This window comes from Stegostoma tigrinum, chromosome 9 (genome assembly GCF_030684315.1).
Source record: "Stegostoma tigrinum isolate sSteTig4 chromosome 9, sSteTig4.hap1, whole genome shotgun sequence".
Lineage (NCBI taxonomy): Eukaryota > Metazoa > Chordata > Chondrichthyes > Orectolobiformes > Stegostomatidae > Stegostoma > Stegostoma tigrinum.
In genome coordinates, this window is record NC_081362.1 from 27,499,264 (window position 1) to 27,522,850 (window position 23,587).

Below are 23,587 nucleotides of genomic sequence, written 5' to 3' on the forward strand. Positions count from 1 at the left end.
AGATCTAAAGCAATGATTTCATTCCGCCTGTTGAGCTCAATGGCCACAATTTTGCCAGCTCTTTAGTGATGCGGGGAGAAGTGGAATGTTGACCTATTGGCATGTGAAGGCATTGTGGGCGCTCAATGCCTCACTGCCATTATGTCAGTTTGCCAGTGGTGGGAGGGTTGGCAGATCACCCTGCCAGGAGACAAGCTTAAGTGTTATTTTCATGTAACCATAAAGGAAATATCCAGACTTGCAGATTGTAAATCGTTGAGAGGCTGTCAGGTTTTACCTAACAGTATTCACTCTGCCAGGATGGAGCCAAGAGCAGCCATGGTGAGAAGAAGCCCTCGATTGATTGAGAACACAATGACTCAATTGGTCACCCAGTGGCAGCTGCACCACCCAAGTTTCCATTGCTGACAATATGCCATGTTGGTAGGAAGATTTTGGGCTTCCTTTTAGCACCTTCCTCCTGCCATATTACCAGCCCTCTTTGTCTCTCAGCCCATTTGGTAAAATGTGGCTTTTAGAGATAGTTGAAGTTTCTCATGAAACTAATATTCTGAGTGCAGACGTTGAGTTTTATTTTCATTCACCTGGAAAAAATGCACCAGTTTATCACTACCACACTCAGTGCGAAGAAATCCAGCAACATAGCTAGTGATCAAAACAGGTTTTAACAAACTAAAATAGTGCATCTATCTGTTATAATAACAACCCAACAGATGGCTCATGTCAGGAAATGTTACATGTTGGAGGTGCTGTTTTTCAGACAGAAACTAAAGTAACCTTTTTCCTCAAGTGGTTGTAAAGTGTCCCATCTCTTCATTTCAAGAGCAGTGTGGGATTTCCAGTTTTGATGAAAGATTGTCATTTTAAATGTGAACTCTGTTTGTTTGACGATTGCTGCCTGAATTCGACTATTTCCAGAATTTATTGTTTTATTTTGGAGTTTTGATATCCACAATATTCATTTAAAGTGGGACAACTACCAAAAATAAAATAACCATTATCCTTTGCATGAATATCAATTTCAAAGCTGCAGACTTTGGTAGCCGACATGTTTATTTTAAGCCCAATTGATCAAAGCCAAAAATGAGCTCCATTACTCTTCAGATATTTTCATGCCTACAGCCCATCAACAGATTTAATCATTTGTTAAGCGCATGCAGTTTGTAATAGATCTAGATGTATGGCAATTTGAATACTCGTCTGAATTATGTCCTGACCGAGCAGCATTTTTATTGTGTTTCAGCTATCTTTATTACTGTGGTGTTTCTGATCATTGGAGATGGAAATGCATATAGAGAGAAAATTGCATGTCTGCTCTAAGCAGCGGTAACACTGTTTCCTCTTGTTCTGTGATTTCTTTTCTTCGAATTCATAGCCTGGTAGGAAATATCAAACTCAAAAGAGCCATGAAAAGCAAGGGATTCTGCTTTTTTTTGAAAATTTCTACAAAAAGTTATTTATTGTCTCAAATGGAATGTTAGCCACAATAAATAGCAGCAGAATTCAAACTACTAATAAACTAATCGTATGCATAACTGTCACGGCATACAATGTCAGAAAAAATGCTTTGCTGTGTCACAGAAATGTTAAACTTATCTGGCTATTTCATACTTCATATTATCAGTGGTTGTTGCCACTAATAATACAACGAGACATCAAATTCCCTTCATCCTTACCTCTCTCGATCTTGTTCAAGAAGGTTGGTGAAGTCATCACTCTTGTTCATGTAGTCTGTGTGCTTGTGTTTCTCATTCTCCAATTCATAGACAGTACGCCTATGACACTTCTCAGCCAGAAGTAATTGTTCCAACATACGTCGATATGTCTCTCTGTGCTTCTCGACCAGCAAGTCCAACTGCAGACACAAAGAAAACTCATTACAATCAAGCTGGACTGCCCTAACCTATCAGATTAATACTTCAATGAATTAAAGTGAATCTTGATACTATTCTCCACCAGCATCCACACTAGCAGACTTTCCAGTAAAAGGCCTGCAAAAATCAACAAGGAACTGGAACCCCAACTGATCATCTTACTTCTTCCAACAATGCTGAGGCTGTGCTGACCTCTAATGAGATCAATCATGCTCATTAGGGCAGGCAGCAGCACTCAAGGTCAGTAGCCATCATCACATCAGATAGTACATTAACCTGTTGTCTCAGAGGGGAAGCAGGCACTGACCTGCTAAATATAACAGATTGGGGTTTTCACATTTATACTGCCATCACCGAAGTTAAAACTTTCTTGTAACATGGGGAGATTTTTGACAGATTCTTTGTCATTGGCTATTTTATCTTCCTTTTAATTCATAAATGGATGCAGGCTTCGTTAGCTGGATCAGCATTTTATATGTATGCCTAGTAGCTCTTGAGAAGGTGATAACAAACCACCTTCTTGAACCGCTGCAGCCTATTTGATATAGTTACACCATGATGTTATTAGGGAGGAAGTTCCAGGATTTTAACCCAGCAATACTGAAAAATTGGCCATATATTTTCAAGTCAGTATAGTAAGTGCTTTGCAGGGAAAAATTGGTGATGGTGGCAGTATTCCATCTATCTGTTGCACTATGGTTGGTAGTAGCCATCAAAGGTGCTATGGGATGAACCGTGGTGAATTTCTGCAGGGCACCTAATGGATGGTATACACTGCTGTGCATGTGCATCAGTGGTGGGAAGATAAATGTTTGTGGAGCCAATCAAGTAGGCTGCTTTACCCTAGTTGTTATACACTGGAAGATAAATGCTTTTACACAGGCTCCGTGTCCACACTTTAAATGAGAGCTTTATTTTTGTTAAATACACTCTATAAAAATGCACCACCCATTAATTACTAGCCCTTTCCCCATATTTATACAACTAACCATACACAATTAGCCCTTACTTAATGACCACGACCTTGAGCCATTAGGTTTCAGATATCTCTTCAAATACCATTAAATGATAACACTGGTTGGAAGTTTCTTCAATGTTCTTGAAGTTTCATTAATACACAGGTAAGTGATGTGTAGTCTATCACACTCCTGACTTGTGCCTTTTAGATGCTAGATAGACTTTGGGGAGTCATGAGCCAAGTTACTCACCTCAGAATACTTAGCCTCTGACCATCTTTATATGGTTAGTATTTATGTTATTAGTCCAGTTCTGTTTCCAGTCAATGATAACCATTGGAATGCTGATAGTGGGGGTATTTAGTGAGGGTAATAGCATTTAATATCAAGGAGTGATGGTTAGATTCTCTTACTGAAGACAGGCATTGTCTGCCACTTATCAGCCCAAGCCTCGATATTGCCCATTTCTTGGTTCATTTGAACATGGACTGCTTCAACATTGATGAGTCATAAATAATGCTGGACAATGTGTAATCATCAGTGAATATTCCCACTTCTGCCCTATGGAGAGAAGGTCATTGATGAAGCAGCAGTTGGGCATAGGACACTGCTCTGAGGAACTCCTGCAGAGATGTTCTGAAGCTGAGATGACTGACGTCCAACAACTGCATCCATCTTCCTCTATACCAGATAAGACTCCAACCAGCAGAAAGTTTCCCACTTGATTTCCATTGTTTTAGTTTGGCTTGGGTCCCTTGATGCCACCTGAAGAAGGAGTAAGACTCTGAAAGCTTGTGTTTTCAAATAAACCTGTTGGACTGGTGTCAAGTGATTTCTAACCTTATCAAATTTGGCATTGATGTCAAGCTCAGTCACTCTCAACTCAACTCTGGAATTCGGCTATTTTGCCCATGTTTGGACCAAGGCTGTAATGGGATCGGGAACTGAGTGCCCTGGTGGAACCTAAACTGGGCATCACTAACCAGGTTATTGATAAACAAGTGCTGCTTGGTAAAGCTGTTGACAACACCTTTTCATCCCTTTCATGATGATCAAGAGTAAACATAGAATGGTGATCTACTGGGTTGAATATGATCTAATTTTATGTGTAAGGACATAGCTAGGCCATTTTCTACATTGCCAGGTCAATTCCAGCATTGTAACCATGCTGAAACAGCTTGCCTTGGGCTGCAGCAAATTCTGGATTTTAAGTCATAGTATTATTGCTAGCATGTTGTCAGGGTTCACAGCCTTTGTAGCATCTATTGCCTTCAGCTATTTCTTGATATCATGTGGCGTGAATGGAATTGGCTGAAGACTGGCAGCTATGATATAGGAAATTTTTCAGAGGAGGCCAAGATGGAGGATCCCAATCAGCATTTCGGACTGAAGGTTGTTATAAATGCTTCAGCCTTATCTTTTGCACTAATGGTCTAGGCTCAATCTTCATTGATAATGGGGATGTTTTCGGATCCTCATCCTCCAGCAGGTTGTTTAATTGCCCATAACCATTTATGACTAAATGTGGAAGGTTTGCAGAGTTTAGATCTGATCCATTGGTGGTGGAATTGTTTAGCCATATCTATCATCTGCTGCTTGTGCTGTTTGATATGCACATTGTCCTGTGTTGTTTCTTCACCAGGTTGGCATCTCATTTTTAGGTATTGCTGTAGTTGCTCTGGGCATAACCTTGTGACTCTTCATTGAACCAGGGCTGATACCCTGGCTTGATGGCAATGATAGAGTAAGGGATATGCGAACCATGATGTTGCAGATAGCTTTGGACTGTTTTTTTTGTTCTGAAGTCGATGATCCACTGTGTCTCATGAAAGTCCAGTTTTGAGTCACTAAATCTGTTTGAAATATATCCCATTCAACATGGTGGAGGTGTGAAAATGAGACTTTGTCCCCATCAGGACAATGCAATGGTCACTCCTGCTGATATTGTCAGGGAAGATGCATCTGCAGCAGGCAGATCAGTGAGGAAAGACCTAGAATGTGTTTTTCCTCTTGCTGGTTCTCTTACCACCTACCACAGACCCAATTAGGTAGCAATATCCTTTAGGACTTGGTGAGCCCTTAAAAATGGAATCATTGGTCATCAGGGCAAACTCTCCACTGGTTGGAATCATACCTAGCATAGTGGAAGATGGCTGCTGCAGCTGGAGGACAGACATCTCAGCTCTAGGACATCTCTGCAGGAGTTCCTTACGGTAATATCTGAGGAACAACCATCTTCAGCCTCCTCATCAATGATTTTGCCTCCATCACAGGGTCAGAAGTGGAAATGTTTGCTGATCCATTGGTGGTGGAATTGTTTAGCCATATCTATCATCTGCTGCTTGTGCTGTTTGATATGCACATTGTCCTGTGTTGTTTCTTCACCAGGTTGGCATCTCATTTTTAGGTATTGCTGTAGTTGCTCTGGGCATAACCTTGTGACTCTTCTTTGAACCAGGGCTGATACCCTGGCTTGATGGCAATGATAGAGTAAGGGATATGCGAACCATGATGTTGCCTCCATCACAGGGTCAGAAGTGGAAATGTTTGCTGATGATTGCATAATTTTCAGCACCATTCATGACTCCTCAGACTGAAACAGCCCATGTTCTTGCACCGCCCAGTCACGAACCATTTCAACTCCTCCTCCCATTCCGCAGACAACAGGTCCATCATGGGTCTCCTGCAGTGCCATAATGATGCCACCCAAAGGTTGCAGGAACATCAACTCATATTCTGCTTGGGAACCCTGCAGCCCAATGGTATCAATGTGGATTTCACCAGCTTCAAAATCTCCCCTCCCCCCACTGCATCCCAAAACCAGCCCAGCTCGTCTCCGCCTGCCTAACCTGTTCTTCCTCTCACCTCTCCCCTCCTCCCACCTCAAGCCGCATCTTCATTTCCTACCTACTAACCTCATCCCACCCCCTTGACCTGACCTTCCTCCGCAGACTGATCGATCCCCTCCCTACCTCCCCACCCATACTCTTCTCTCCACCTATTTCTCCTCTATCCATCTTCAGTCCGCCTCGACCTCTCTCCCTATTTACTTCAGAATCCTCTCCCCATCCCCATTTTCTGATGAAGGGTCTAGGCCCGAAACGTCAGCTTTTGTGCTCCTAAGATGCTGCTTGGCCTGCTGTGTTCATCCAGTCCCACACTTTGTAATCTAAGACCTAGGCAATATCCCGGCTTGGCCTGACAAGCGACAAGTAACATTTGCACCACACAAATGCTAGGCAATGTCCATTTCCAATAACAGATAACCTAATCACCATGCTTGACAATCAATGGTGTTATCATCACTGAAACCCACCACTGTCATCATCCTAGAGGTTACCGTTGACCAGGAACTCAACTGGACTTGTCACATAAACACAGTGGTTACAAGAACAGGTTAGATGCTGGAAATACCGTGGAAAGAAACTTACTTCCTGACTTCAACCAGTAATGATGCTGATGAGAGAGAGATAATGGGAACTGCAGATGCTGGAGAATTCCAAGATAATAAAATGTGAGGCTGGATGAACACAGCAGGCCAAGCAGCATCTCAGGAGCACAAAAGCTGACGTTTCGGGCCTAGACCCTTCATCAGAGAGGGGGATGGGGAGAGGGAACTGGAATAAATAGGGAGAGAGGGGGAGGCGGTCCGAAGATGGAGAGTAAAGAAGATAGGTGGAGAGAGTATAGGTGGGGAGGTAGGGAGGGGATAGGTCAGTCCAGGGAAGACGGACAGGTCAAGGAGGTGGGATGAGGTTAGTAGGTAGATGGGGGTGCGGCTTGGGGTGGGAGGAAGGGATGGGTGAGAGGAAGAACCGGTTAGGGAGGCAGAGACAGGCTGGACTGGTTTTGGGATGCAGTGGGTGGGGGGGAAGAGCTGGGCTGGTTGTGTGGTGCAGTGGGGGGAGGGGACGAACTGGGCTGGTTTAGGGATGCGGTAGGAGAAGGGGAGATTTTGAAACTGGTGAAGTCCACATTGATACCATATGGCTGCAGGGTTCCTAGGCGGAATATGAGTTGCTGTTCCTGCAACCTTCGGGTGGCATCATTGTGGCAGTGCAGGAGGCCTATGATGGACATGTCATCTAGAGAATGGGAGGGGGAGTGGAAATGGTTCATCTAGAAAATGGGAGGGGGAGTGGAAATGGTTCATCTAGAGAATGGGAGGGGGAGTGGAAATGGAAATGATGCTGATGGCCCACTTTTATTGATGGACAGTGAAGCCCCCCCAAGACAGATTCTTCCCTTCCCTCAGTGCTTCCTCTATGTGGTGTTCAACATAGAAGAATGCATGAATTGTGGACTAGGCAATTTGCTCACTACATTTATTTCTCTGCTCTGTTTCGACCTTGGTGCTGTAAGTTGTTAGGACTTGTTGTAAGTTATGAGCACAACAGAGTAATCTGCTCAGGGATATCAGATCAATGGTATTTACTAGCTTTTGTATGAAAATCAACGCTATGCAGTGTCAAGGTCAGTGGTCACACTTAGTACTATTTCAATTTACTACAGAACTTAATAAGGCAACCTTTATTTTCTGTGAGTTCTACCCCACCCAGGATCTTGAGTTCAATAAGGCACCATGCTCATGCGGCTGCAAAGCAGTTAAAAGTCAAGAAATAATTTTCAATGCTTTAGGATTCTGAATGTTGAATGGGTTTGCATGATGCTGGCTGTTTATTTTAAATGGCTAAACACTTGTGCTGCAATAACAGACAAATGAATATCACACATTCTTTGTTCTACATGCTCAACTGCATTTATAAAACAATTTACATTTCGATAAACCTGATGTCAGCTTAGACTTCTGATGATGTTAAATATGCTGATTTAAAGGAGGAGAAAATAGTTTCCATCTTCCTCAATTTTATTGGAGAAAACTTCTGCTCATGTTTAACAAATAGTGTGATTGATCAGAGAGATAAAAGCTTAAAGGGGGTGGTTGTGAGATAGTACTGCAATCCATTAATGTTCGCATGGGAACCTTACATTATTCATCATGTCAGAGGAACAGATTATTGGTAATAAACAGGAGTGCACAGGAATAAAACCTTTGGCTCTCCAGATGTAACAACGTACATATGATGTATAACATCAACAGTTAATTTGGTGTTAGTGTTTTGGTAAATAATTCTGTTATTGGCGCCTCCTACAAATTTAACAGCTCTGCCTGCTTTAGATGAAGCCTGTAAGAGTTCTGCCTCTCACTGTGTTGAATGAAAGTGACACTTGCTCATTACAGGAACATCAGTGGAGCCTTGTGAAATGGGAGGACATTGCGCTGCAGCCACCATAAGGTCTGTCTGATCAGGAAACTCACCTGTCGTAGTGCTATTGGAAGAATGATTTGGATTAGTTATCATCTTATTTAGCCATACAATGGCATGCCTTGGCAGTGGTGACTCCTCTTCTGGAGTAAAAAAAATTATGTTCAATGGTAGGGAAATCAAAGGTTATGGGGGTAAAGGCAGGAAGGTGGATGCAAGGAAAACTAGATCAGCAATAATCTTATTGAATGTCGGTACTGGCTCAAGGGGCTGAATGGCCTATTCCTGTTCCTATTTGAGGTGGGGTGAGGGGGTAACAACAGATTAGGAGAGGTGAGCCATTGATCTCCAAACCTTCCCAAGCCACGCAAAATAGGTCGACAAGCACAAGCTAACACGTCCACCCTTAGATCTAACGGAGGCACTAGAAGACAGACAAGAGTAACAAATCTCTTATTTTTAATCTTCAAGAGTTGGCGAAAGGGCAGGAAGGAATGCGAATACCACGTTTAGACAGTGTCCTGTGCTAATTGATACCATGCCCCTCCCAAGATATTTCCCATTCTCTTTTACTTCCCAGGGGATCTTTTATACCTTCCTCAGAATGCGGTCAGGTTAAAGAATTGTCTAAAAGATGTCTTTGTCTGTAAAACACAGAATCATTAGCTTAGATTAAACACCGTGTTTCCAGATTGTGTGTTGAACCTTCTGACTCAAGCAAGAGTTCTATGCTGATACCTCTCAGAGCAGACATCATAGGAGTACACACTTTCTGTTGCTTGTTAAACAGAAATGAAAAGTAGCACTCTGCTAGACAACCAGAGGAAGGCAGGGTGATTTTATGTACATGTGCACGTGAGTGATCTTTGAGCAATGCGCTCATCTGTTTGTACAAACATTTAACAGCACCAATGTAATCTATTAAAATATTACGGCACCACTAACTTTTCACATTCTAGGACTGTACAGTTTGGTAGAATACACGCAGTTCTCCTCTATCTTCAACTGATCAAAAAACCAAATAACTTCTGGGCCTTTTCTCAATGTTGATACAATGGAATATCTTGCCACTGACAAGGGAAATACTGTAAAAAAACAAACTCAATTTGTGTGATACATGTTAGCTATTCATCCTTGGGAAGAGAGAATCACTGCCAAGACCAGCATTTATCATTCTTGAGGATGTGATGGCGAGTGGCCTTCTTGAGCCTCAGTTGCCCATGGATTTAAATATATACAGTTCTGTTAAACAGGGATTTTAAGTACGATTATCTATTGGCACAGTAAAGGCCAATTTGGCCTAAGTAATTCATGCCTGAAAGGGTTAACTGTCTTCTCCCATCCTTCTCATCTAAATCTATCATTGCAACCATTGTAACTCTTCCTCTCTAGCTCCCACTTAAATACATCAATAATATTCACTTCAACCACTTCCTGTTTAAAAGTTTCATATTTGTACATTCTTTAGATACAGATGTTTCTTCCGAATTCCTGAATGGATATCTCTTAAAATTTAAGGCCTCTAGTTATCCTCTTCACCTTAAGAGGTAATACTATCTCTCCTTTCTCTGTGTTAAATAAATACCTGTTAACTTTGAGATCCAGATCTCTTTTCAACTGCAGCTCTCTGCAGTCTCTCTCCATTTCAACAAAATTGTGCTTTTCTATACTTCCCGTCAAAAAGAGAGATACCTTCCCATATTATACTACTTCTCATAAATTGTGTCCACTCACTTCACCTAGCTTAGTCACTTGGCAGATATTTTATCCTCCCCACAACTGGTTTTCCCTTATCTTCTTTTTGTCTTAGCTGCAGTAGATCAGTCCCTTCATCCATGTCAGTCATATAGTAAGTTTCCAGCACACAGCCAGGTTGTGTTTCATACACCGATAGCAATTTACTGAATTAGGCAGCAAGTCTGTGATACTCAAGGGTTTTGTTGTGAATCCATGGTTTAGCACAGACATCAATTTCCACTTACCTCTTCCATACACTTTCTCTGACCAGAAGTCAACACTCCAATGGAGAAAAACTCATCTCTTCTTTTTATTTCAACAATCCACTTTCATATCAGTCAATAAAATTACAAACACTGCCCACCAGGGGCAGTGTAACAACAAAGAACAAAAGGGGAGGAGATAAGGGAGATCAACTCAACTTATTATTAGATAAAGCTAATCACTCACGCAAATAATTACCTGCCAACTAGGCGCATGCAACAACAAAACAAAAAGTTGGGGAAACAAGAGAGGGAACTATATAAAAACAGTATTGGAGTGAGAATAATTCACTCCAGCCCCCCAAGGTGAAGAGCAGTCCAATGAGCATCTCACAAATCAATTCTGAAACTGGTCTGACCCTTAGAAGGGCCATTCATTTCTAACTCTAACAGGTAGCAGTCCATCAGTTTGTTGCTGAACAGAAAGGAACTCACTTACTATGACTCTTTCCTGTTGGTTATACAAGTTAATATATCATTCCCTGCATTATTAATTCCTTTTTTCTGTATTAACCAATTATGGAGCACCTTAAATTTATATTTGTTCATGACATCAATTGCTAGTCTAACGGAGGACAGACAAGACAAAAAGAAGATAAGTGAAAACCAGTTGTGAGGAGGATAAAATGTCTGCCAAGTAACTAAGTGTTTTTTTAAGAAGGGTATAGACCTGAAACATCAGCTCTCCTGCTCCTCTGATGCTGCTTGGCCTGCTGTGTTCATCCAGCTCTACACCTTGTTATCTGCAAAGTGACTAAGCTAGGTGAAGTGAGTGGACAAAATTTATGAGAAGTAATATGAAGTGGGAAGCTATCTCTCTTTTTGACTGGAAACATAGAAGAACAGAATATTGTTGAAATGGAGAGAAACCACAGAGAGCTGCAGTTGGATCTCAATGTTAACAGGCGTTTATTTAACACATTGCAGAAAATCTGGGTGTAATTATAAACTACACCAGATAAGGTTGGTAGATTTCTTTTCCTGAAAAATATGAGTGAATCAGATGTTTTTATTTTATAATTGTCAGTGGTTATGTGGCCAGCATTAGGTCAGCATTTTACTGGATTCAAATTTCACCATCTGCTGTGATGGGATTCAACACAGGACATTAGCCCAGTTTCTAGATTACTAGCCCAGTCACATTACCACTACGTCAGTTTAATAGGTGTATTTTAAAAATTCAAATACATTACCTCTAGTGATTCCCATTGATCCAACCTGCTTGTTACATCCTCAAAGAATTCGAATAAATTTGTCGATTACAATTTTCCTTACATTCAGTCAAGGAGAGTCAGGATGACTTTATTATGATTTTTGAAATGTCTTGCTACTAGTTTCTTAATAATAGATTCCTTCATTTTCCCAATGGCAGATGCTAGTCTAACTGGCTCATAATTTTCTGCTTTCTGTACCACCCTTTCTGAATTAGAGGTTTATATTTGCTCAAATCCAAAAGTTGCCTAGACATTGCTGCCTGCTGACATAAGCTATGTAATGTCTAAGGAGTGGTGAACAGAACTGAATGCAGTGCAATAAGAAGTGAAAGTCCTGATCTTCTGACCTTACCGTGGAGGGAATGACAAGGAGGAAGCAACTGAAGTGCCAAAGTGTAGAGCCTAGTCCCTTCTTCAGGAGCTAGGTCCAAAACGTCAGCCTTCCTGCTCCTCTGATGCTGCTTGGCCTGCTGTGTTCATCCAGCTCTACACCTTGGTATCTCAGATTATCCAGCATCAGCAGTGCCTACTATCTCAGGAAGCAACTGAAGATGGTTTGGTCTGCTACATTGCTCTCAAGAACTCCTGAAGTTATGGCCTGGAATAAGGATGATTGGTCTCTGATAACCATTGTCATCTTCCTAACTGCGTGAAGTATGACACCAGTCAGTGAAGTCTCACTCTGATTTCCATTGACTTCAATTATGGCGGGTTTTATTGATACCACACTTGAAAGAGGCAGTGGCATAGTAGTAATGTTAGTGGAGTGGTAATCCAGAACACCAGGTTAATATCCTGGAGGCATGGGTTTGAATCCCACTGTAGCAGATAGTAAAATTTGAATTCAATCAACATTTTGATACCACACTTGGACAAACATTGCCTACAACCAGTTAGTTTTATGTCACCTCTGAAATCCAATTTCTTTTTCACATTTGGATTATATAACACTTGGAGTAGGCACTGAGGATGGTGAGGACCCAAGATGCAGTCTAAATGGAGGCCTTCAAAAACATCACCAAGAGTAGCTTGCTAACTCCATTTCCAATGAACTGGCTGAGCCCTGAAATATGAACCCAAAGTATGCATCAATCAACAGGTTATTGCTGAGTAAATGGTTCCTGTTGCTACAGTTTATGACAGCTTCCATTACTTTATTAAATGAATGAGGAGACTACAGGCCAGTGAGTCTAACCTCAGTAACGGGGAAATTATTGGAAGTAATTCTCAGGGACATGAATTAATCGACACTTGGAAAAGCAGAGATTAAATCAAGAACGGCCAACATGGTTTTGTTCAAGGAAAGTTATGTCTGAACAACTTGATTGATTTTTTCAAAGAGGTGACCAGATATGTAGATGAGAGCAACGCTTTTAGTGAGGTCTAATTGAACTTTATCAAGGCTTTTGATAAGGTCCAGCACAGGGGACTGAAAGCAAAGATAAGACCCAGTGGGAATCAAGGACATTTTGAAACTTGGATCCACAATTGGCTTAGTGGCAAAAGCAGAAGTTGTTAGTTGAGGGGTGTTTATCTGTCTGGAATTTTGTGCCTGTTGGGATCCCACAGGGGTTAGTGTTAGGCCCGTTGCTGTATGTTAAAATAATTTAGATTTGAACATAGGAAGGTTAATCAGTAAGTTCACAGATGATACAAAAATTGGTGGGGTGGTAAATAGTGAGGTGGATAGGCTTAGACTACAAGAGGATATAGACGGGGTGATCAGATGGGCTGATCAGTGGCAAATCAAATTCAACCTGGGTAAACAGAAGATGTTGCACTTGGATCGGGCTAAGAAGACAAAAGAATACATGGGGCACAATAATAGCCTGGAAGCATCAACGATCAGAGGGACCTTGGTGCGTATTAGCATCAGGCCCCTAAAGCATCAGGACAGGATAAAGTAGTTAACAAGGTATATGATATACTTGCTTATATTAGTCAGGCATAGAGTTTAAGAACAGACAGGTAAAGATGGAACCCTGTAAAATATTGGTTAGGCCACAGCTAGAAAATTGTGTGAGTGTTCTGGAATCTAAATTATAGAAGGGAAGTGGTAGCACTGGAATGGGTGCAAAGGAGATTTACCAGGATGTTTCCTGGGCTGAGGAGTTTCAGTTATGAATAGAGATTGGTCAGGCTGGAGCTTTTCTCCTTAGAACAGAGGAGATTGCAGGGAGATATGAGTGGGAGGAGACATCATTGGGATGTACAAAATTATGAGGAATGTAGACAGTGTAGCTAGGAGGGAGGAATGGACGGATCAATGACCAGGGAACATAGCCTCCCTAGCCTGTTCTTCTTCCCACCTATCCCCTCGTCCCACCTCAAGCCCCACCCACATCTTCTACTTGCTATCCTCATCCCACCCCCTTGACCTATCTGTCCTCCCTGGGCTGACCTATCTCCTCCCTATCTCCCCACCTACACTCACCTTCACTGGCTCCATTCCCACCTCTTTGACCGGTCTGTCTCCTCTCCACCTGTCTTCTCCTTTATCCATCATCTATCTGCCTCCACCTCTCTCCCTATTTATTTCAGATCCCCTTTCCCCTCCCCCATTTCTGAAGAAGGGTCTAGGCCCAAAATGTCAGCTTTCGAGCTCTGCTGATGCTGCTTGTCCTCCATCCAGCTATACACCCTGCTCACCCAGAAGGTGGTGGGAATCTAGAATTCACTGCCTGTAAGGGTGCAGAAGCAGAAGCCTTTATAATATTTAAGCTATACAAGGCTATAGGCCATGAGCTGGAATATAAATAGTTAGGTGATTGTTTTTGACTAGAACAGATTCGATGGGCTCAAGGGTCTTTTTCTGCATTGTTGATCTCTATGAGTCTATTGAAGCTAGGTTGATTGGCCAGTAATTGTCTAGAGAAATTTCTCCCTTTCTTTGTGTGCAGGACATACCTTGGAAAATGTCCACATTGTCTGGTATATGTAGGTGTTGCAGCTGTACTAGGAGCGTGGCTAGTTCTGAAGAATAGGTTTTCAACATTATAGCGTCACAGAGTCACAAAACTTTACAGCACAGAAACAGACCCTTCAGTCCAACTCGTCTACGCTGACCAGATATCCTAAACTGAACAAGTCCCATTTGCAAGCATTTGGCCCATATCCCTCTAAATCCTTTCTATTCACGTACCTAACAAGGTGCCTTTTAAATGATGTAATTGTATCCTCTTGCACAACTTCTTCTGGAAGCTCATTCTATACACGTACCACCCTCTGTGTTAAAATGTTGCTCCTCAGATCCCTTTTAAATCTTTCCACTCTCACCTTGAATCTATGCCATCTTAGCCTGGAAAATAGACCTTGCCTGTTCACTCTGTGCTCCTCATGATTTTACAAAACTCTGTAAGTTCACCCCTCAGCCTCCAATGCTCAAGGGAGGAATGCCTCACCCTATTCAGCTTCTCCCTATAGTTGGCAGAACCTATAGCCTTTGGCACATCTGGTGTATTCAGCCTTCTCTTGAAATCACATGGTGTGATTTGAATTGGCTAGGCTTCTGTGAAGATGGAGTTCGTGGCTGGAGCTAGAGGTAGATCATTCTCTCAACATTTGTGACTGAAAATGATTGCGAATGCTTTGGCCTTTTCTCTTGCAAGATGTGCTGACCTCAATGCCCATTGGTACACATCCCAGCAAGGATGTCTGGTTTCAGATTACTATTTAGCCTGACAGATATTTTGTAAACAACATGTTCAGAGATGTTATGACACGCATCTGCAGCAGGTGGATCTCAAACCCAGTTTTTTCAGGCTCAGAGGTACGGACAACAGCGCTGCACCACTAGGACTCCTAACCTTTATATACTTGGGGCTTTTATATTTGTAAAACCTGCACCATACTTGCTGGTGTTACATCATAGAGAAATTGAGGAGGAACTTGAAGAAAAAAAACGGGAAAATCCTATGAACTTCTGATAGGACACTGTAGAGCTATTCATTACGGTAATAATTGTAGTAACCTCTTCCTCATCTGCTTAGCCATCCAACAATATGCAAATATCCCACTTCATCATTATAGGAAGGTACAATCTTTAAGATTCTCAATAGATTCTTGAACTTTGCATTATTTAAATCTGACAGGGAGGTTTTTTGACTGACTGGATTTCTGAAATTCCATTACACATGGAACTACTCAGAACCTGGATAGTACAGTTCTGGTTAAAATGGATATTGGGACTTTTTTGATATTCTCAGCCTGAAATGAGTTGCTAATTCCTCATTGGACCCAGATGAAAGCACTCAGATGTGATGTATCAAATTAAGAGTTTTTGCATGGCACATGAATAATCCAAATCTGAAACCATACCTCTGCCATTGGTTTCTCATAAACATCTTCACATGTCTTCTTTTCCTGGGCTTGATTGGCATCCCTGTACAAGGTACGTAAAATTGTCTCAGGAACAGCCAGACCATAATAAGCCTCTAAAGACTCCGGATTAATCTTGTTCGACTTCAGCAAGTGAATAACGTCCTCTCGAGCCTGTAGAAATTGTGTAAAAACATGTTTACATTTAGCTCACAAGTTAATGATTCATTTCAAGGGTAAGCAGGAAAAAACAGTAACATTCAGTACAATTCAGTAAAATGCAATATTTTCTTAGATGGAAACATTTTAGGTATGAGAAGCTTTCTTTTATCTAACAGCAATACCTCTTAGACAACAAGATAATGAAACTGCATCAGCTGAAGCTCCTCCTCACAGCTTTCTCCTGTCTCATTTCCTTCAGCTCATTCTTGTTGGTTGACCACAGCTTTGTCTACTCACCTGATACCTAAGTGATGCCAGCATTTTCACACACCTCCATGACCCCAACAAGTCATTGCTTAAAATACAAAACCCTTAGTACCAATGTTGGCAAACTCCATGCAACTTATCCAGGTTAAATTTTCACTTTCTTTGAAGTGTTCAGCATGCATTCATGAGCCCATCCAGCTTCACACTGTGCTCATGACAGCTATGAAGAAACATATCCCTTGCCATCATATTCCATTTCTTCTCAAACTGCTGCCCCAAAGATTGTTCATGAGCTCAGCAAGATGTCAATCGGAAATGCCCAAATGGCTGGCTCCTTGTTTATGCTTTTATTTCGCGTGCTTAATGTTCTAATGACACTGTCCGAGATTGCAACTTTCACTGTGTGCCTGCACCCTAATTAAAAATCCAGCTGATACGTGTTACAGAATTGAGAGTGGGGATGTATTTGTGTTATCACACAACATTGTTCTTATTTCCATCTATTGATTTGATTTGTTGCTTCTATTTTCTTGCTGTCTCATAAACCAAATCTTAAAAATGGAGGTTCTGCACAACTTTCTTGTTCTAGATGTTTAATTTTACAACAACTCAGTGATTACATGGTTAAAGAGTTAGTTCTCAATCTAGCTTACACACGGCCAGACAAAGACGGTTCTTCCTCAACTGTTTCAACACGCATGGAATCTATGTGGTCACTGAAATATGAAACCCTGTGTCAATTAGATGCAACACTGAAATGAGATCACTGGAAAAAGGAAATGTCTTCACATGGTCTGAAATGGTTGAAAAACTTGAACCAGTGTCACAGCATCCCTTGTTCACTGAGCCTCACCCTTCTATCTTTCTCTCTGATCATTTGTATAAAAGGGCACTGAAAGGGAGTTGTGATGTACTGAAAAATAAATAATTGAAGAGATCAGAAACATGTCAGCCATAAGTTTATTTTTCAGTGAACCACTCTACTTTTGACCGTGAGCAGTGTTTTGTACTTATAAAATTTACATGGAATTACTTCACTTAAAAATCATGGAACCACAAGGCCCATGAATATCACAAAAATTTTTATTGCACCTAAATTATACACATTATGTCAGGGTGGAAATTATTCCCAGTCACCTTGTCATATCAGCACAATGTGCTCAGAAGAATTTCTCTCACTGCTATTTTATCTGAGCTATTAATGGATTAAGAATCCGTTAACAGGATGCAGATAAGAATTTGATATAGAATCATGTACAAACAATTGCACGACTAATAGTCATTTTATCCTTTAAGCATGGACTTACAAATGGTGATCCCAATTTCCTAAAGCTTCTGATTAATTTCCCATTCTGCCTCTTTAGATTTCCTTGTTTATCCCCACACTAACCTACACCTTTCCAGCTCCCACCACTACCTAAATATTAGTCTCTGTCTCCAGCAAGGAGCATAGTCTTGAATACATCCATTGAGAGGTACATGCACAGTTTAGGGTGAAAGTCTTTATCTCCTGTAGAGAAACATCTCCAAGTGGAAATTTATCTCAGCCTATTTTCAGGCTCAGCATTGGTTTGCACGCAAATTCCAACTAAGAGGCTAGCCTGAAATTGAGCCTCAGGCATCACAAAAGAGAAATTTTTGACTTGTCATCTCCATTATGTCTTTAAACACAGTTTGTGCATTTACATCAGCAAATATTAGGATTCTTGCTTCTTCAGCAGAAACATGTGTGAAAGTGATAATGGGTGGGGAGGTGATGATGAGGAGAGGGTATTATAACAAACACGAAAGCTAATGTTTATCCCCTCATTTCAGCCCAATTTCTGAGGGGACCAAAGCATGCTGTTACAACTCACATTTATATATCTAAAGATGTTTTAGGTAGCTACCAGGAAAATTTTTAGATATTTATCAGAGTCAAAACTGTGTCTTAGTCTATAAAACAGGTCAATAAAAGATAACTTCTCACTCCTCTTGCCACTTCCTTTTTTGCAACCTTGAGACCAGGAACTTTATTATGGTGTAACATGAGTAGAAACCAGCATGCTGTCACCTTGCACAAGAAATTTCAACACTCTGTCTTCTTTGCCGAAACCTTTTGATGTTAAAACTCCTGTGAAAAAGCGTGGCTTGTAGATTCTGCCAAGGACCCAATAGAACTGCTCCTGGTTATCTCACTATTAGTCCACCACAAAGTTACAAGGTGGCAGCAATTATTGAAACCATGACTAGGGCTATTGAGATGCAGTGGTAGTATCCCTACCTCTGGGCTAGCTGACCGAGGTTCAAGTTCCACCTGCTCTAGAGGAGTGTAATAACACCTCTTGATTTGCAAAGAAAATGCCTAGAAGTCGTTACTAGTTCATAAATCATAAGGAGAATAGGCTTTGGTCTAATTTCTTTGTTGAACAAAATGTCATTTTTTATTTAGCATTTACTTTTATTGATTGAACAACACAGTGGGAAAAAGTTAAAAGCACATTTTTAAGAAGGAAGAATTATGATTGAGGAAATTATGCATTATACTTAAAAAAGTTATTTTTTGTTTTAAATAAATATGTATTACAGGATAGGTTGAAACACACAGGGTCTGTTTATAGGTTCTACGTGGCTACATAAAGATGGGTGTAAGATTCTCATGTACACTTCTAACAGGAAGTGCGTGGGATGCCATCTTGGTGATATCTTTCACCACATTTGAAGCTGATGTTGGAGTGTTTGCAAGTGTAAAAATGGGAACAAATGCTTGTTCCTGGCTACTGCTGCACCTTTGGTTTTCGCTGAGGAAGCCAGGTTTTTGCTCGTTACCTCCAGGAAAACCAACACTAAACAGATTTAAAAAGTAAGCATATGTCATGATCTCCAGCCCTGAGAATTCCATGCTCTCTCAAAATTTCGAAGACCTCATCATCCAGGTCATCTTCATTTCAGCCCTAGCTGGAAAACAGTAATCCCAGCCTCTTAACAAACTGCAAGTACAGATACTGATCCCCATCCCTTCCTTTTCATCACATCCACTATCCAAACTGACCATTTAAATGGCAACTGGCATGTATTTTGGTGTAGTCTCCAACAGTAGAATCATCTACATTATGGTGAGGCCAAGGCCCAGGGTTCTGTGAACTTCACAATGTGAGTGCAGGGTCAGCACTGTGTGCAGTGAGGCATCCAAAGAATGCTTTAGACTTAAAGGGATTTCATTCCTTCAATGTGAACCAATGTGTGGCTACAGATTTCTTCCCTCACAATGAGCAGGTTGTAGAGCATGCAGCTTACTGGTAGATGTGGCGATCCTATTGCTTTAAAAGCAGTCTACACAGAGCCACTGGAGTAAACAGCTTGTGAGGCCTTGGGTTTTTTTCAAAGGTTGTGACAATTTCCTCCCACAGTCCACAGATGTGCAGGCTAGGTGGATAGTCCATACTAAATTGCCCTTAGTGTTCAGAGATGTGTGGATTAGATGGGTTATAGGCGGATTGGTCTGGGTGAGATGCTCTGAAGGTTGGTGTGGACTTGCTGGGCTGAAGGGACTGTTTCCACACTGTAGGGATTCTATGATCTATGAAGAGAAGCAGCCTGAATGGGTGTGGTCAAGCTCCGACAGAACAAAAATTTTAATTTAGCTTTCAGCAGTTTTTCCTGGGGGTTCTGTTCCTGCTGTTCAAGTTGCATGTGAGACATTCTGTTTTTCTGAATTTACCTTTGTCAAGAGTGTGCGTATGGGATGTTACAATATTGGAACAGTTAATTGGTAACAGTTGTGCACCTATTATATTGTTGAGCATTTTGATAGAATTACAGCGAAGCCATTTCTTCGCTTTATTTTTTCTTTTGTTGCAATTTATTAATTCTGTATGAAGAATGTGTGTTTTGCCTAACGTCGAGTAGTTTGACCAATCAAACTGTATCTGGAATGCAACAATTTGCACCTACTTTTAAAATGAGAAAAAAGTTGGGGTCTAAATTATCTGCTTAATATATTTTAAGGAGATTTGGCCTGGTCCATAATATAGAAAAGTTGAGGACCACTCCTGCAGCATTTCTCCAGGGCAGTCCAAGAATTGCTTGAGAATGCTGATGGGTGCAACCTATAACATTCCGTGAGGAAGCGTGGCTGTCATTGCACATCTCCTATCGCATGCTTAATAAGCCATGTGATGAGTTAACAACTCAACAACCAGCATTTGGCTAATGATTATGTTTTGAATGCAGAGACTGTCACATGATAAAAGAGTTGTTATTTCTGATTAGATGGACTGTGCTCAAATACTAGTTTTAGAATCTCTACAGTGTGGAAACAGGCCCTTTGGCCCAAGTCCACACCAACCCTTGGAGCATCCCATCCAGACCCATCCCCCTATAACCCACTACACTACAGGCAATTTAGCATGGCCAATTCACCTAGCCTGCACATCTTTGGACGGTGGGAGGAAACCGGAGCACCCAGACGAAACCCATGCAGGCACAGGGAGAATGTGCAAACTCTGTACAGACAGTCGCCCGAGGCCGGAAATAAGCCTGGGTCCATGGTGCTGTGAGGCTGCAGTGCTAACCACTGAGCCACTAGTTGCATAGTATTGGAGTATCCAGAGTAATATCCCGAGGAATTGGAACTCACAAAAACAGCCAAGTTCATAAAGAGGCTCCTGAAAAGTGATGGGATGCGGTTAAATGTTACCTTGCACTTTTGGGAAGCCAGCAAAATTTCCAAACCCTCAGGCTCATTCTGTCTGCTTGTCTCTGGCAAGTGGGAATGAGGCGAGGCTGTGTCTCTATAAAGCCCCAGTGCATTCCCTCAGACAGTATTGAACTGCAAAATGTGACATGTTGCTGTGCTCCAACAGCATTGGAAGGAGTTAGGATCATAAAAGCAAAGATCCAGGATAACATTGACAACTAACATGAATGTATTTTTGCCTGTTTGAGGTTCTATTGGAGGCAGCAGAATTTTGCAGATTTCTGTCATTACCACATTAATGAAGCACCAAGTTCTGAACCATCAGTCATTGCTGAAGTTGAACTAAGAGAATTAAAGCCTTTAACATTCTCGGTGAATATAAAACCTGCTGTGAACTTAACTCCAAATCCTGCTCCTCTTCTAGCAGAATGTTCTGCTTTGTGCGGGCTCTTTTCATTCTTCCCGCCATGCTTGATTCCAAAATGAAGGCTTATCAGGCCATTCATATCTGGAAGCATTGGAATCAATAATATATATCTTGGCACCAGCTAGACTTTGCCAGGGAGAGTACTCAAACTTTGGGAAGTTGAAAATGCTTAGCAAAGCATACACACAATTGTACAACAACCAGAAAGAAGTAATCCAGCAACTAACTTGTGAATGTTTAATAATCCCCTTAAGTTACACTGGTGGAGTTATATGCTGTTTAATATATTCAACTATGCAAGGCAGGGTACAGTTGTAGGGTGGTTATCGGAAATTGAAATGTTTGAGTGAAATCAGTAAATTGACTGATATCCTGATTTGGCAGCTTCACATGCTCCTCGCAGTTGTTATGTGCACACACAGAAATCCCTTTATCAAGATGCTGTCCAGCACACTTCCAATCAGAAGTGTGAGCACACATCACAAACCCCATTTTCCAGTAACAGGAGGATGATTTAGGGGCTCGAGAAAATAGGCAGGATTTTCCCACAATGTTTAGAATCACAGTTTTAGGGCCAAGTGAGGGTCCTAAACGTGTACTTATTAGAAGACAGACCCATTGAACTATTTCACAGGAGGTGGTCTCTTAACTGACTGCATTCTAGCTCTTTGATCAAGACAGGATTCTGACACTGCCATACCGAAGACAGGGCCAACAGCTCTAGATTTGGGATCAGAGAAAATGGGAACTGCAGATGCTGGAGAATCAGAGATAACAAAGTGTGGAGCTGGATGAACACAGCAGGCCAAACAGCATCTTAGGAGCGCAAAAGCTGACGTTTTGGGCCTAGACCCTTCATCAGAAAAGCTCTAGAATTGGCATCCTTATATAAAAGATCAGCACTGCTGAGACGCATAGAAAGATGCGCATTTACCTCAAAGTGGAATTACAGAGTCATGAATATAATAAAGAATTTTTGAAGGACCAAGAATGTAAGTGTCTCTGATCCGAACACTTTCATGGAACATTCTGTCCCATGTTGTCATGTAAGTGTATAGATGTTTGAAAGTGAAGATTATTTTAAACAAGTAATTTGATTAATTCAATAAGTCTTTTAAAATGTCAGAATATGGTTTAAGTTAAATTTTATTATGAGCAAAAGGCTTTGAACATATGGATAAAATTAGTTTATAAAAAAACAAAAATTATGTAAACAAAAATTAAATCAAACTCGGGGAGGGCGGTAAGAGTGACTGCCGTCAATTTGATCAAATATGACATCAAGGAGCTTTCACAAAATTAGAGTCAATGATAATTGGGGGGAATTTTCTTTGCTGGTTGGAGTCATACTTTGCACATAGGAAGATGGTTGTGGTTGTTGAAGGTCAGCTATCTTTGCAGGAGATCCTCAGAGTAGTGTCCTCGGCCCAACCATCTTCAGCTGCTTCATCATTGACCTTCCCTCCATCATAAGATTAGAGGTAATGGTTTTCATTGATGATTACACAATATTCAGAACAATTTACGACTTCTCAAACACTGAAGCAGTCCATGTTCAAATGCAATAAGATTTGGTTAATATCCAGGCTCAAGCTGACAAGCGGCAAGTAACATTCGTGCCACCCAAGTATCAGGCAATTACCAACTCCATCAAGATAAATAGTGGCAGAAGTAAACTTGCTGAACTAGCAATCTAAAGACCCAAGATATTGTTCTGAAACCAACCATGCCAGTTGGTGAAATCTGAATTCAATAACAATTGGGAATTTAAAGTTAGCCAAATGATAACAATGAAACTATTTTCGATTTTTGACAATGAAACCCATGAGGATTACTAATGTCCTAGGGGAAGGAACTTACCATCCTTACATAGTTTAACCTACACACAACTCCATACACAGAGCTAACAAGGTGTAGAGCTTGATGGACACAGCAGCCCAAGCAGGTCAGAGGCTAGGAATTCTGAAATGAGTAGCTTAGATCCTCATTCTCCAAAGCCTATCTACCATCTAGACAGCACTAGTCAGAAGTATAAAGGAATACCCTCCACCTGCCTGGACAAGTGCAGCTCTAAAAATGCAAAAGAAGCCTGACACCATCTAAGGAAAAGTAACCCACTTGTTTGGCACCACTCCCACAAACTTTCACTCATTCACAATGGGAGAATTTAAGTTAAGAGAAATGGAAAAATGAAAGCAAGACAACAGAAAGAGGAATTTTCAATTCAAATTTTGTATTGTGGGGATTTTATTTAGTATGTGTTTTATTTAGTAATATGGAACTAATGTTACATTTGTAAATTATTCTAACATTAACATTACCAGTCTAATGTTAAGATCCCTTTCTCATTCACTTCCTCCTATGTTCCATGTTGATTTTACTCTTTCTGTGAAGAGCATGTAGATATACTTACTTTAAAATTGTA

General features: G+C 41.1%; 1 protein-coding gene across 4 annotated transcripts in view; it reads right to left on the reverse strand.

Annotated features, from left to right (window-relative positions):
* Nucleotides 1–23,587, reverse strand: part of LOC125455229 (filamin-A-interacting protein 1-like) — a 294,768-nt gene that overhangs the window by 93,606 nt on the left and 177,575 nt on the right. For all 4 annotated transcript variants that reach the window (XM_048536966.1, XM_048536967.2, XM_048536968.2 and 1 more), the window contains 2 exons: nt 15,629–15,802; nt 1,677–1,855 (listed from right to left, as the gene is read on the reverse strand). In XM_048536966.1, coding sequence (XP_048392923.1) covers nt 1,677–1,855; nt 15,629–15,802 — 353 coding nt within the window. The remainder of the gene's footprint in view (nt 1–1,676; nt 1,856–15,628; nt 15,803–23,587) is intronic.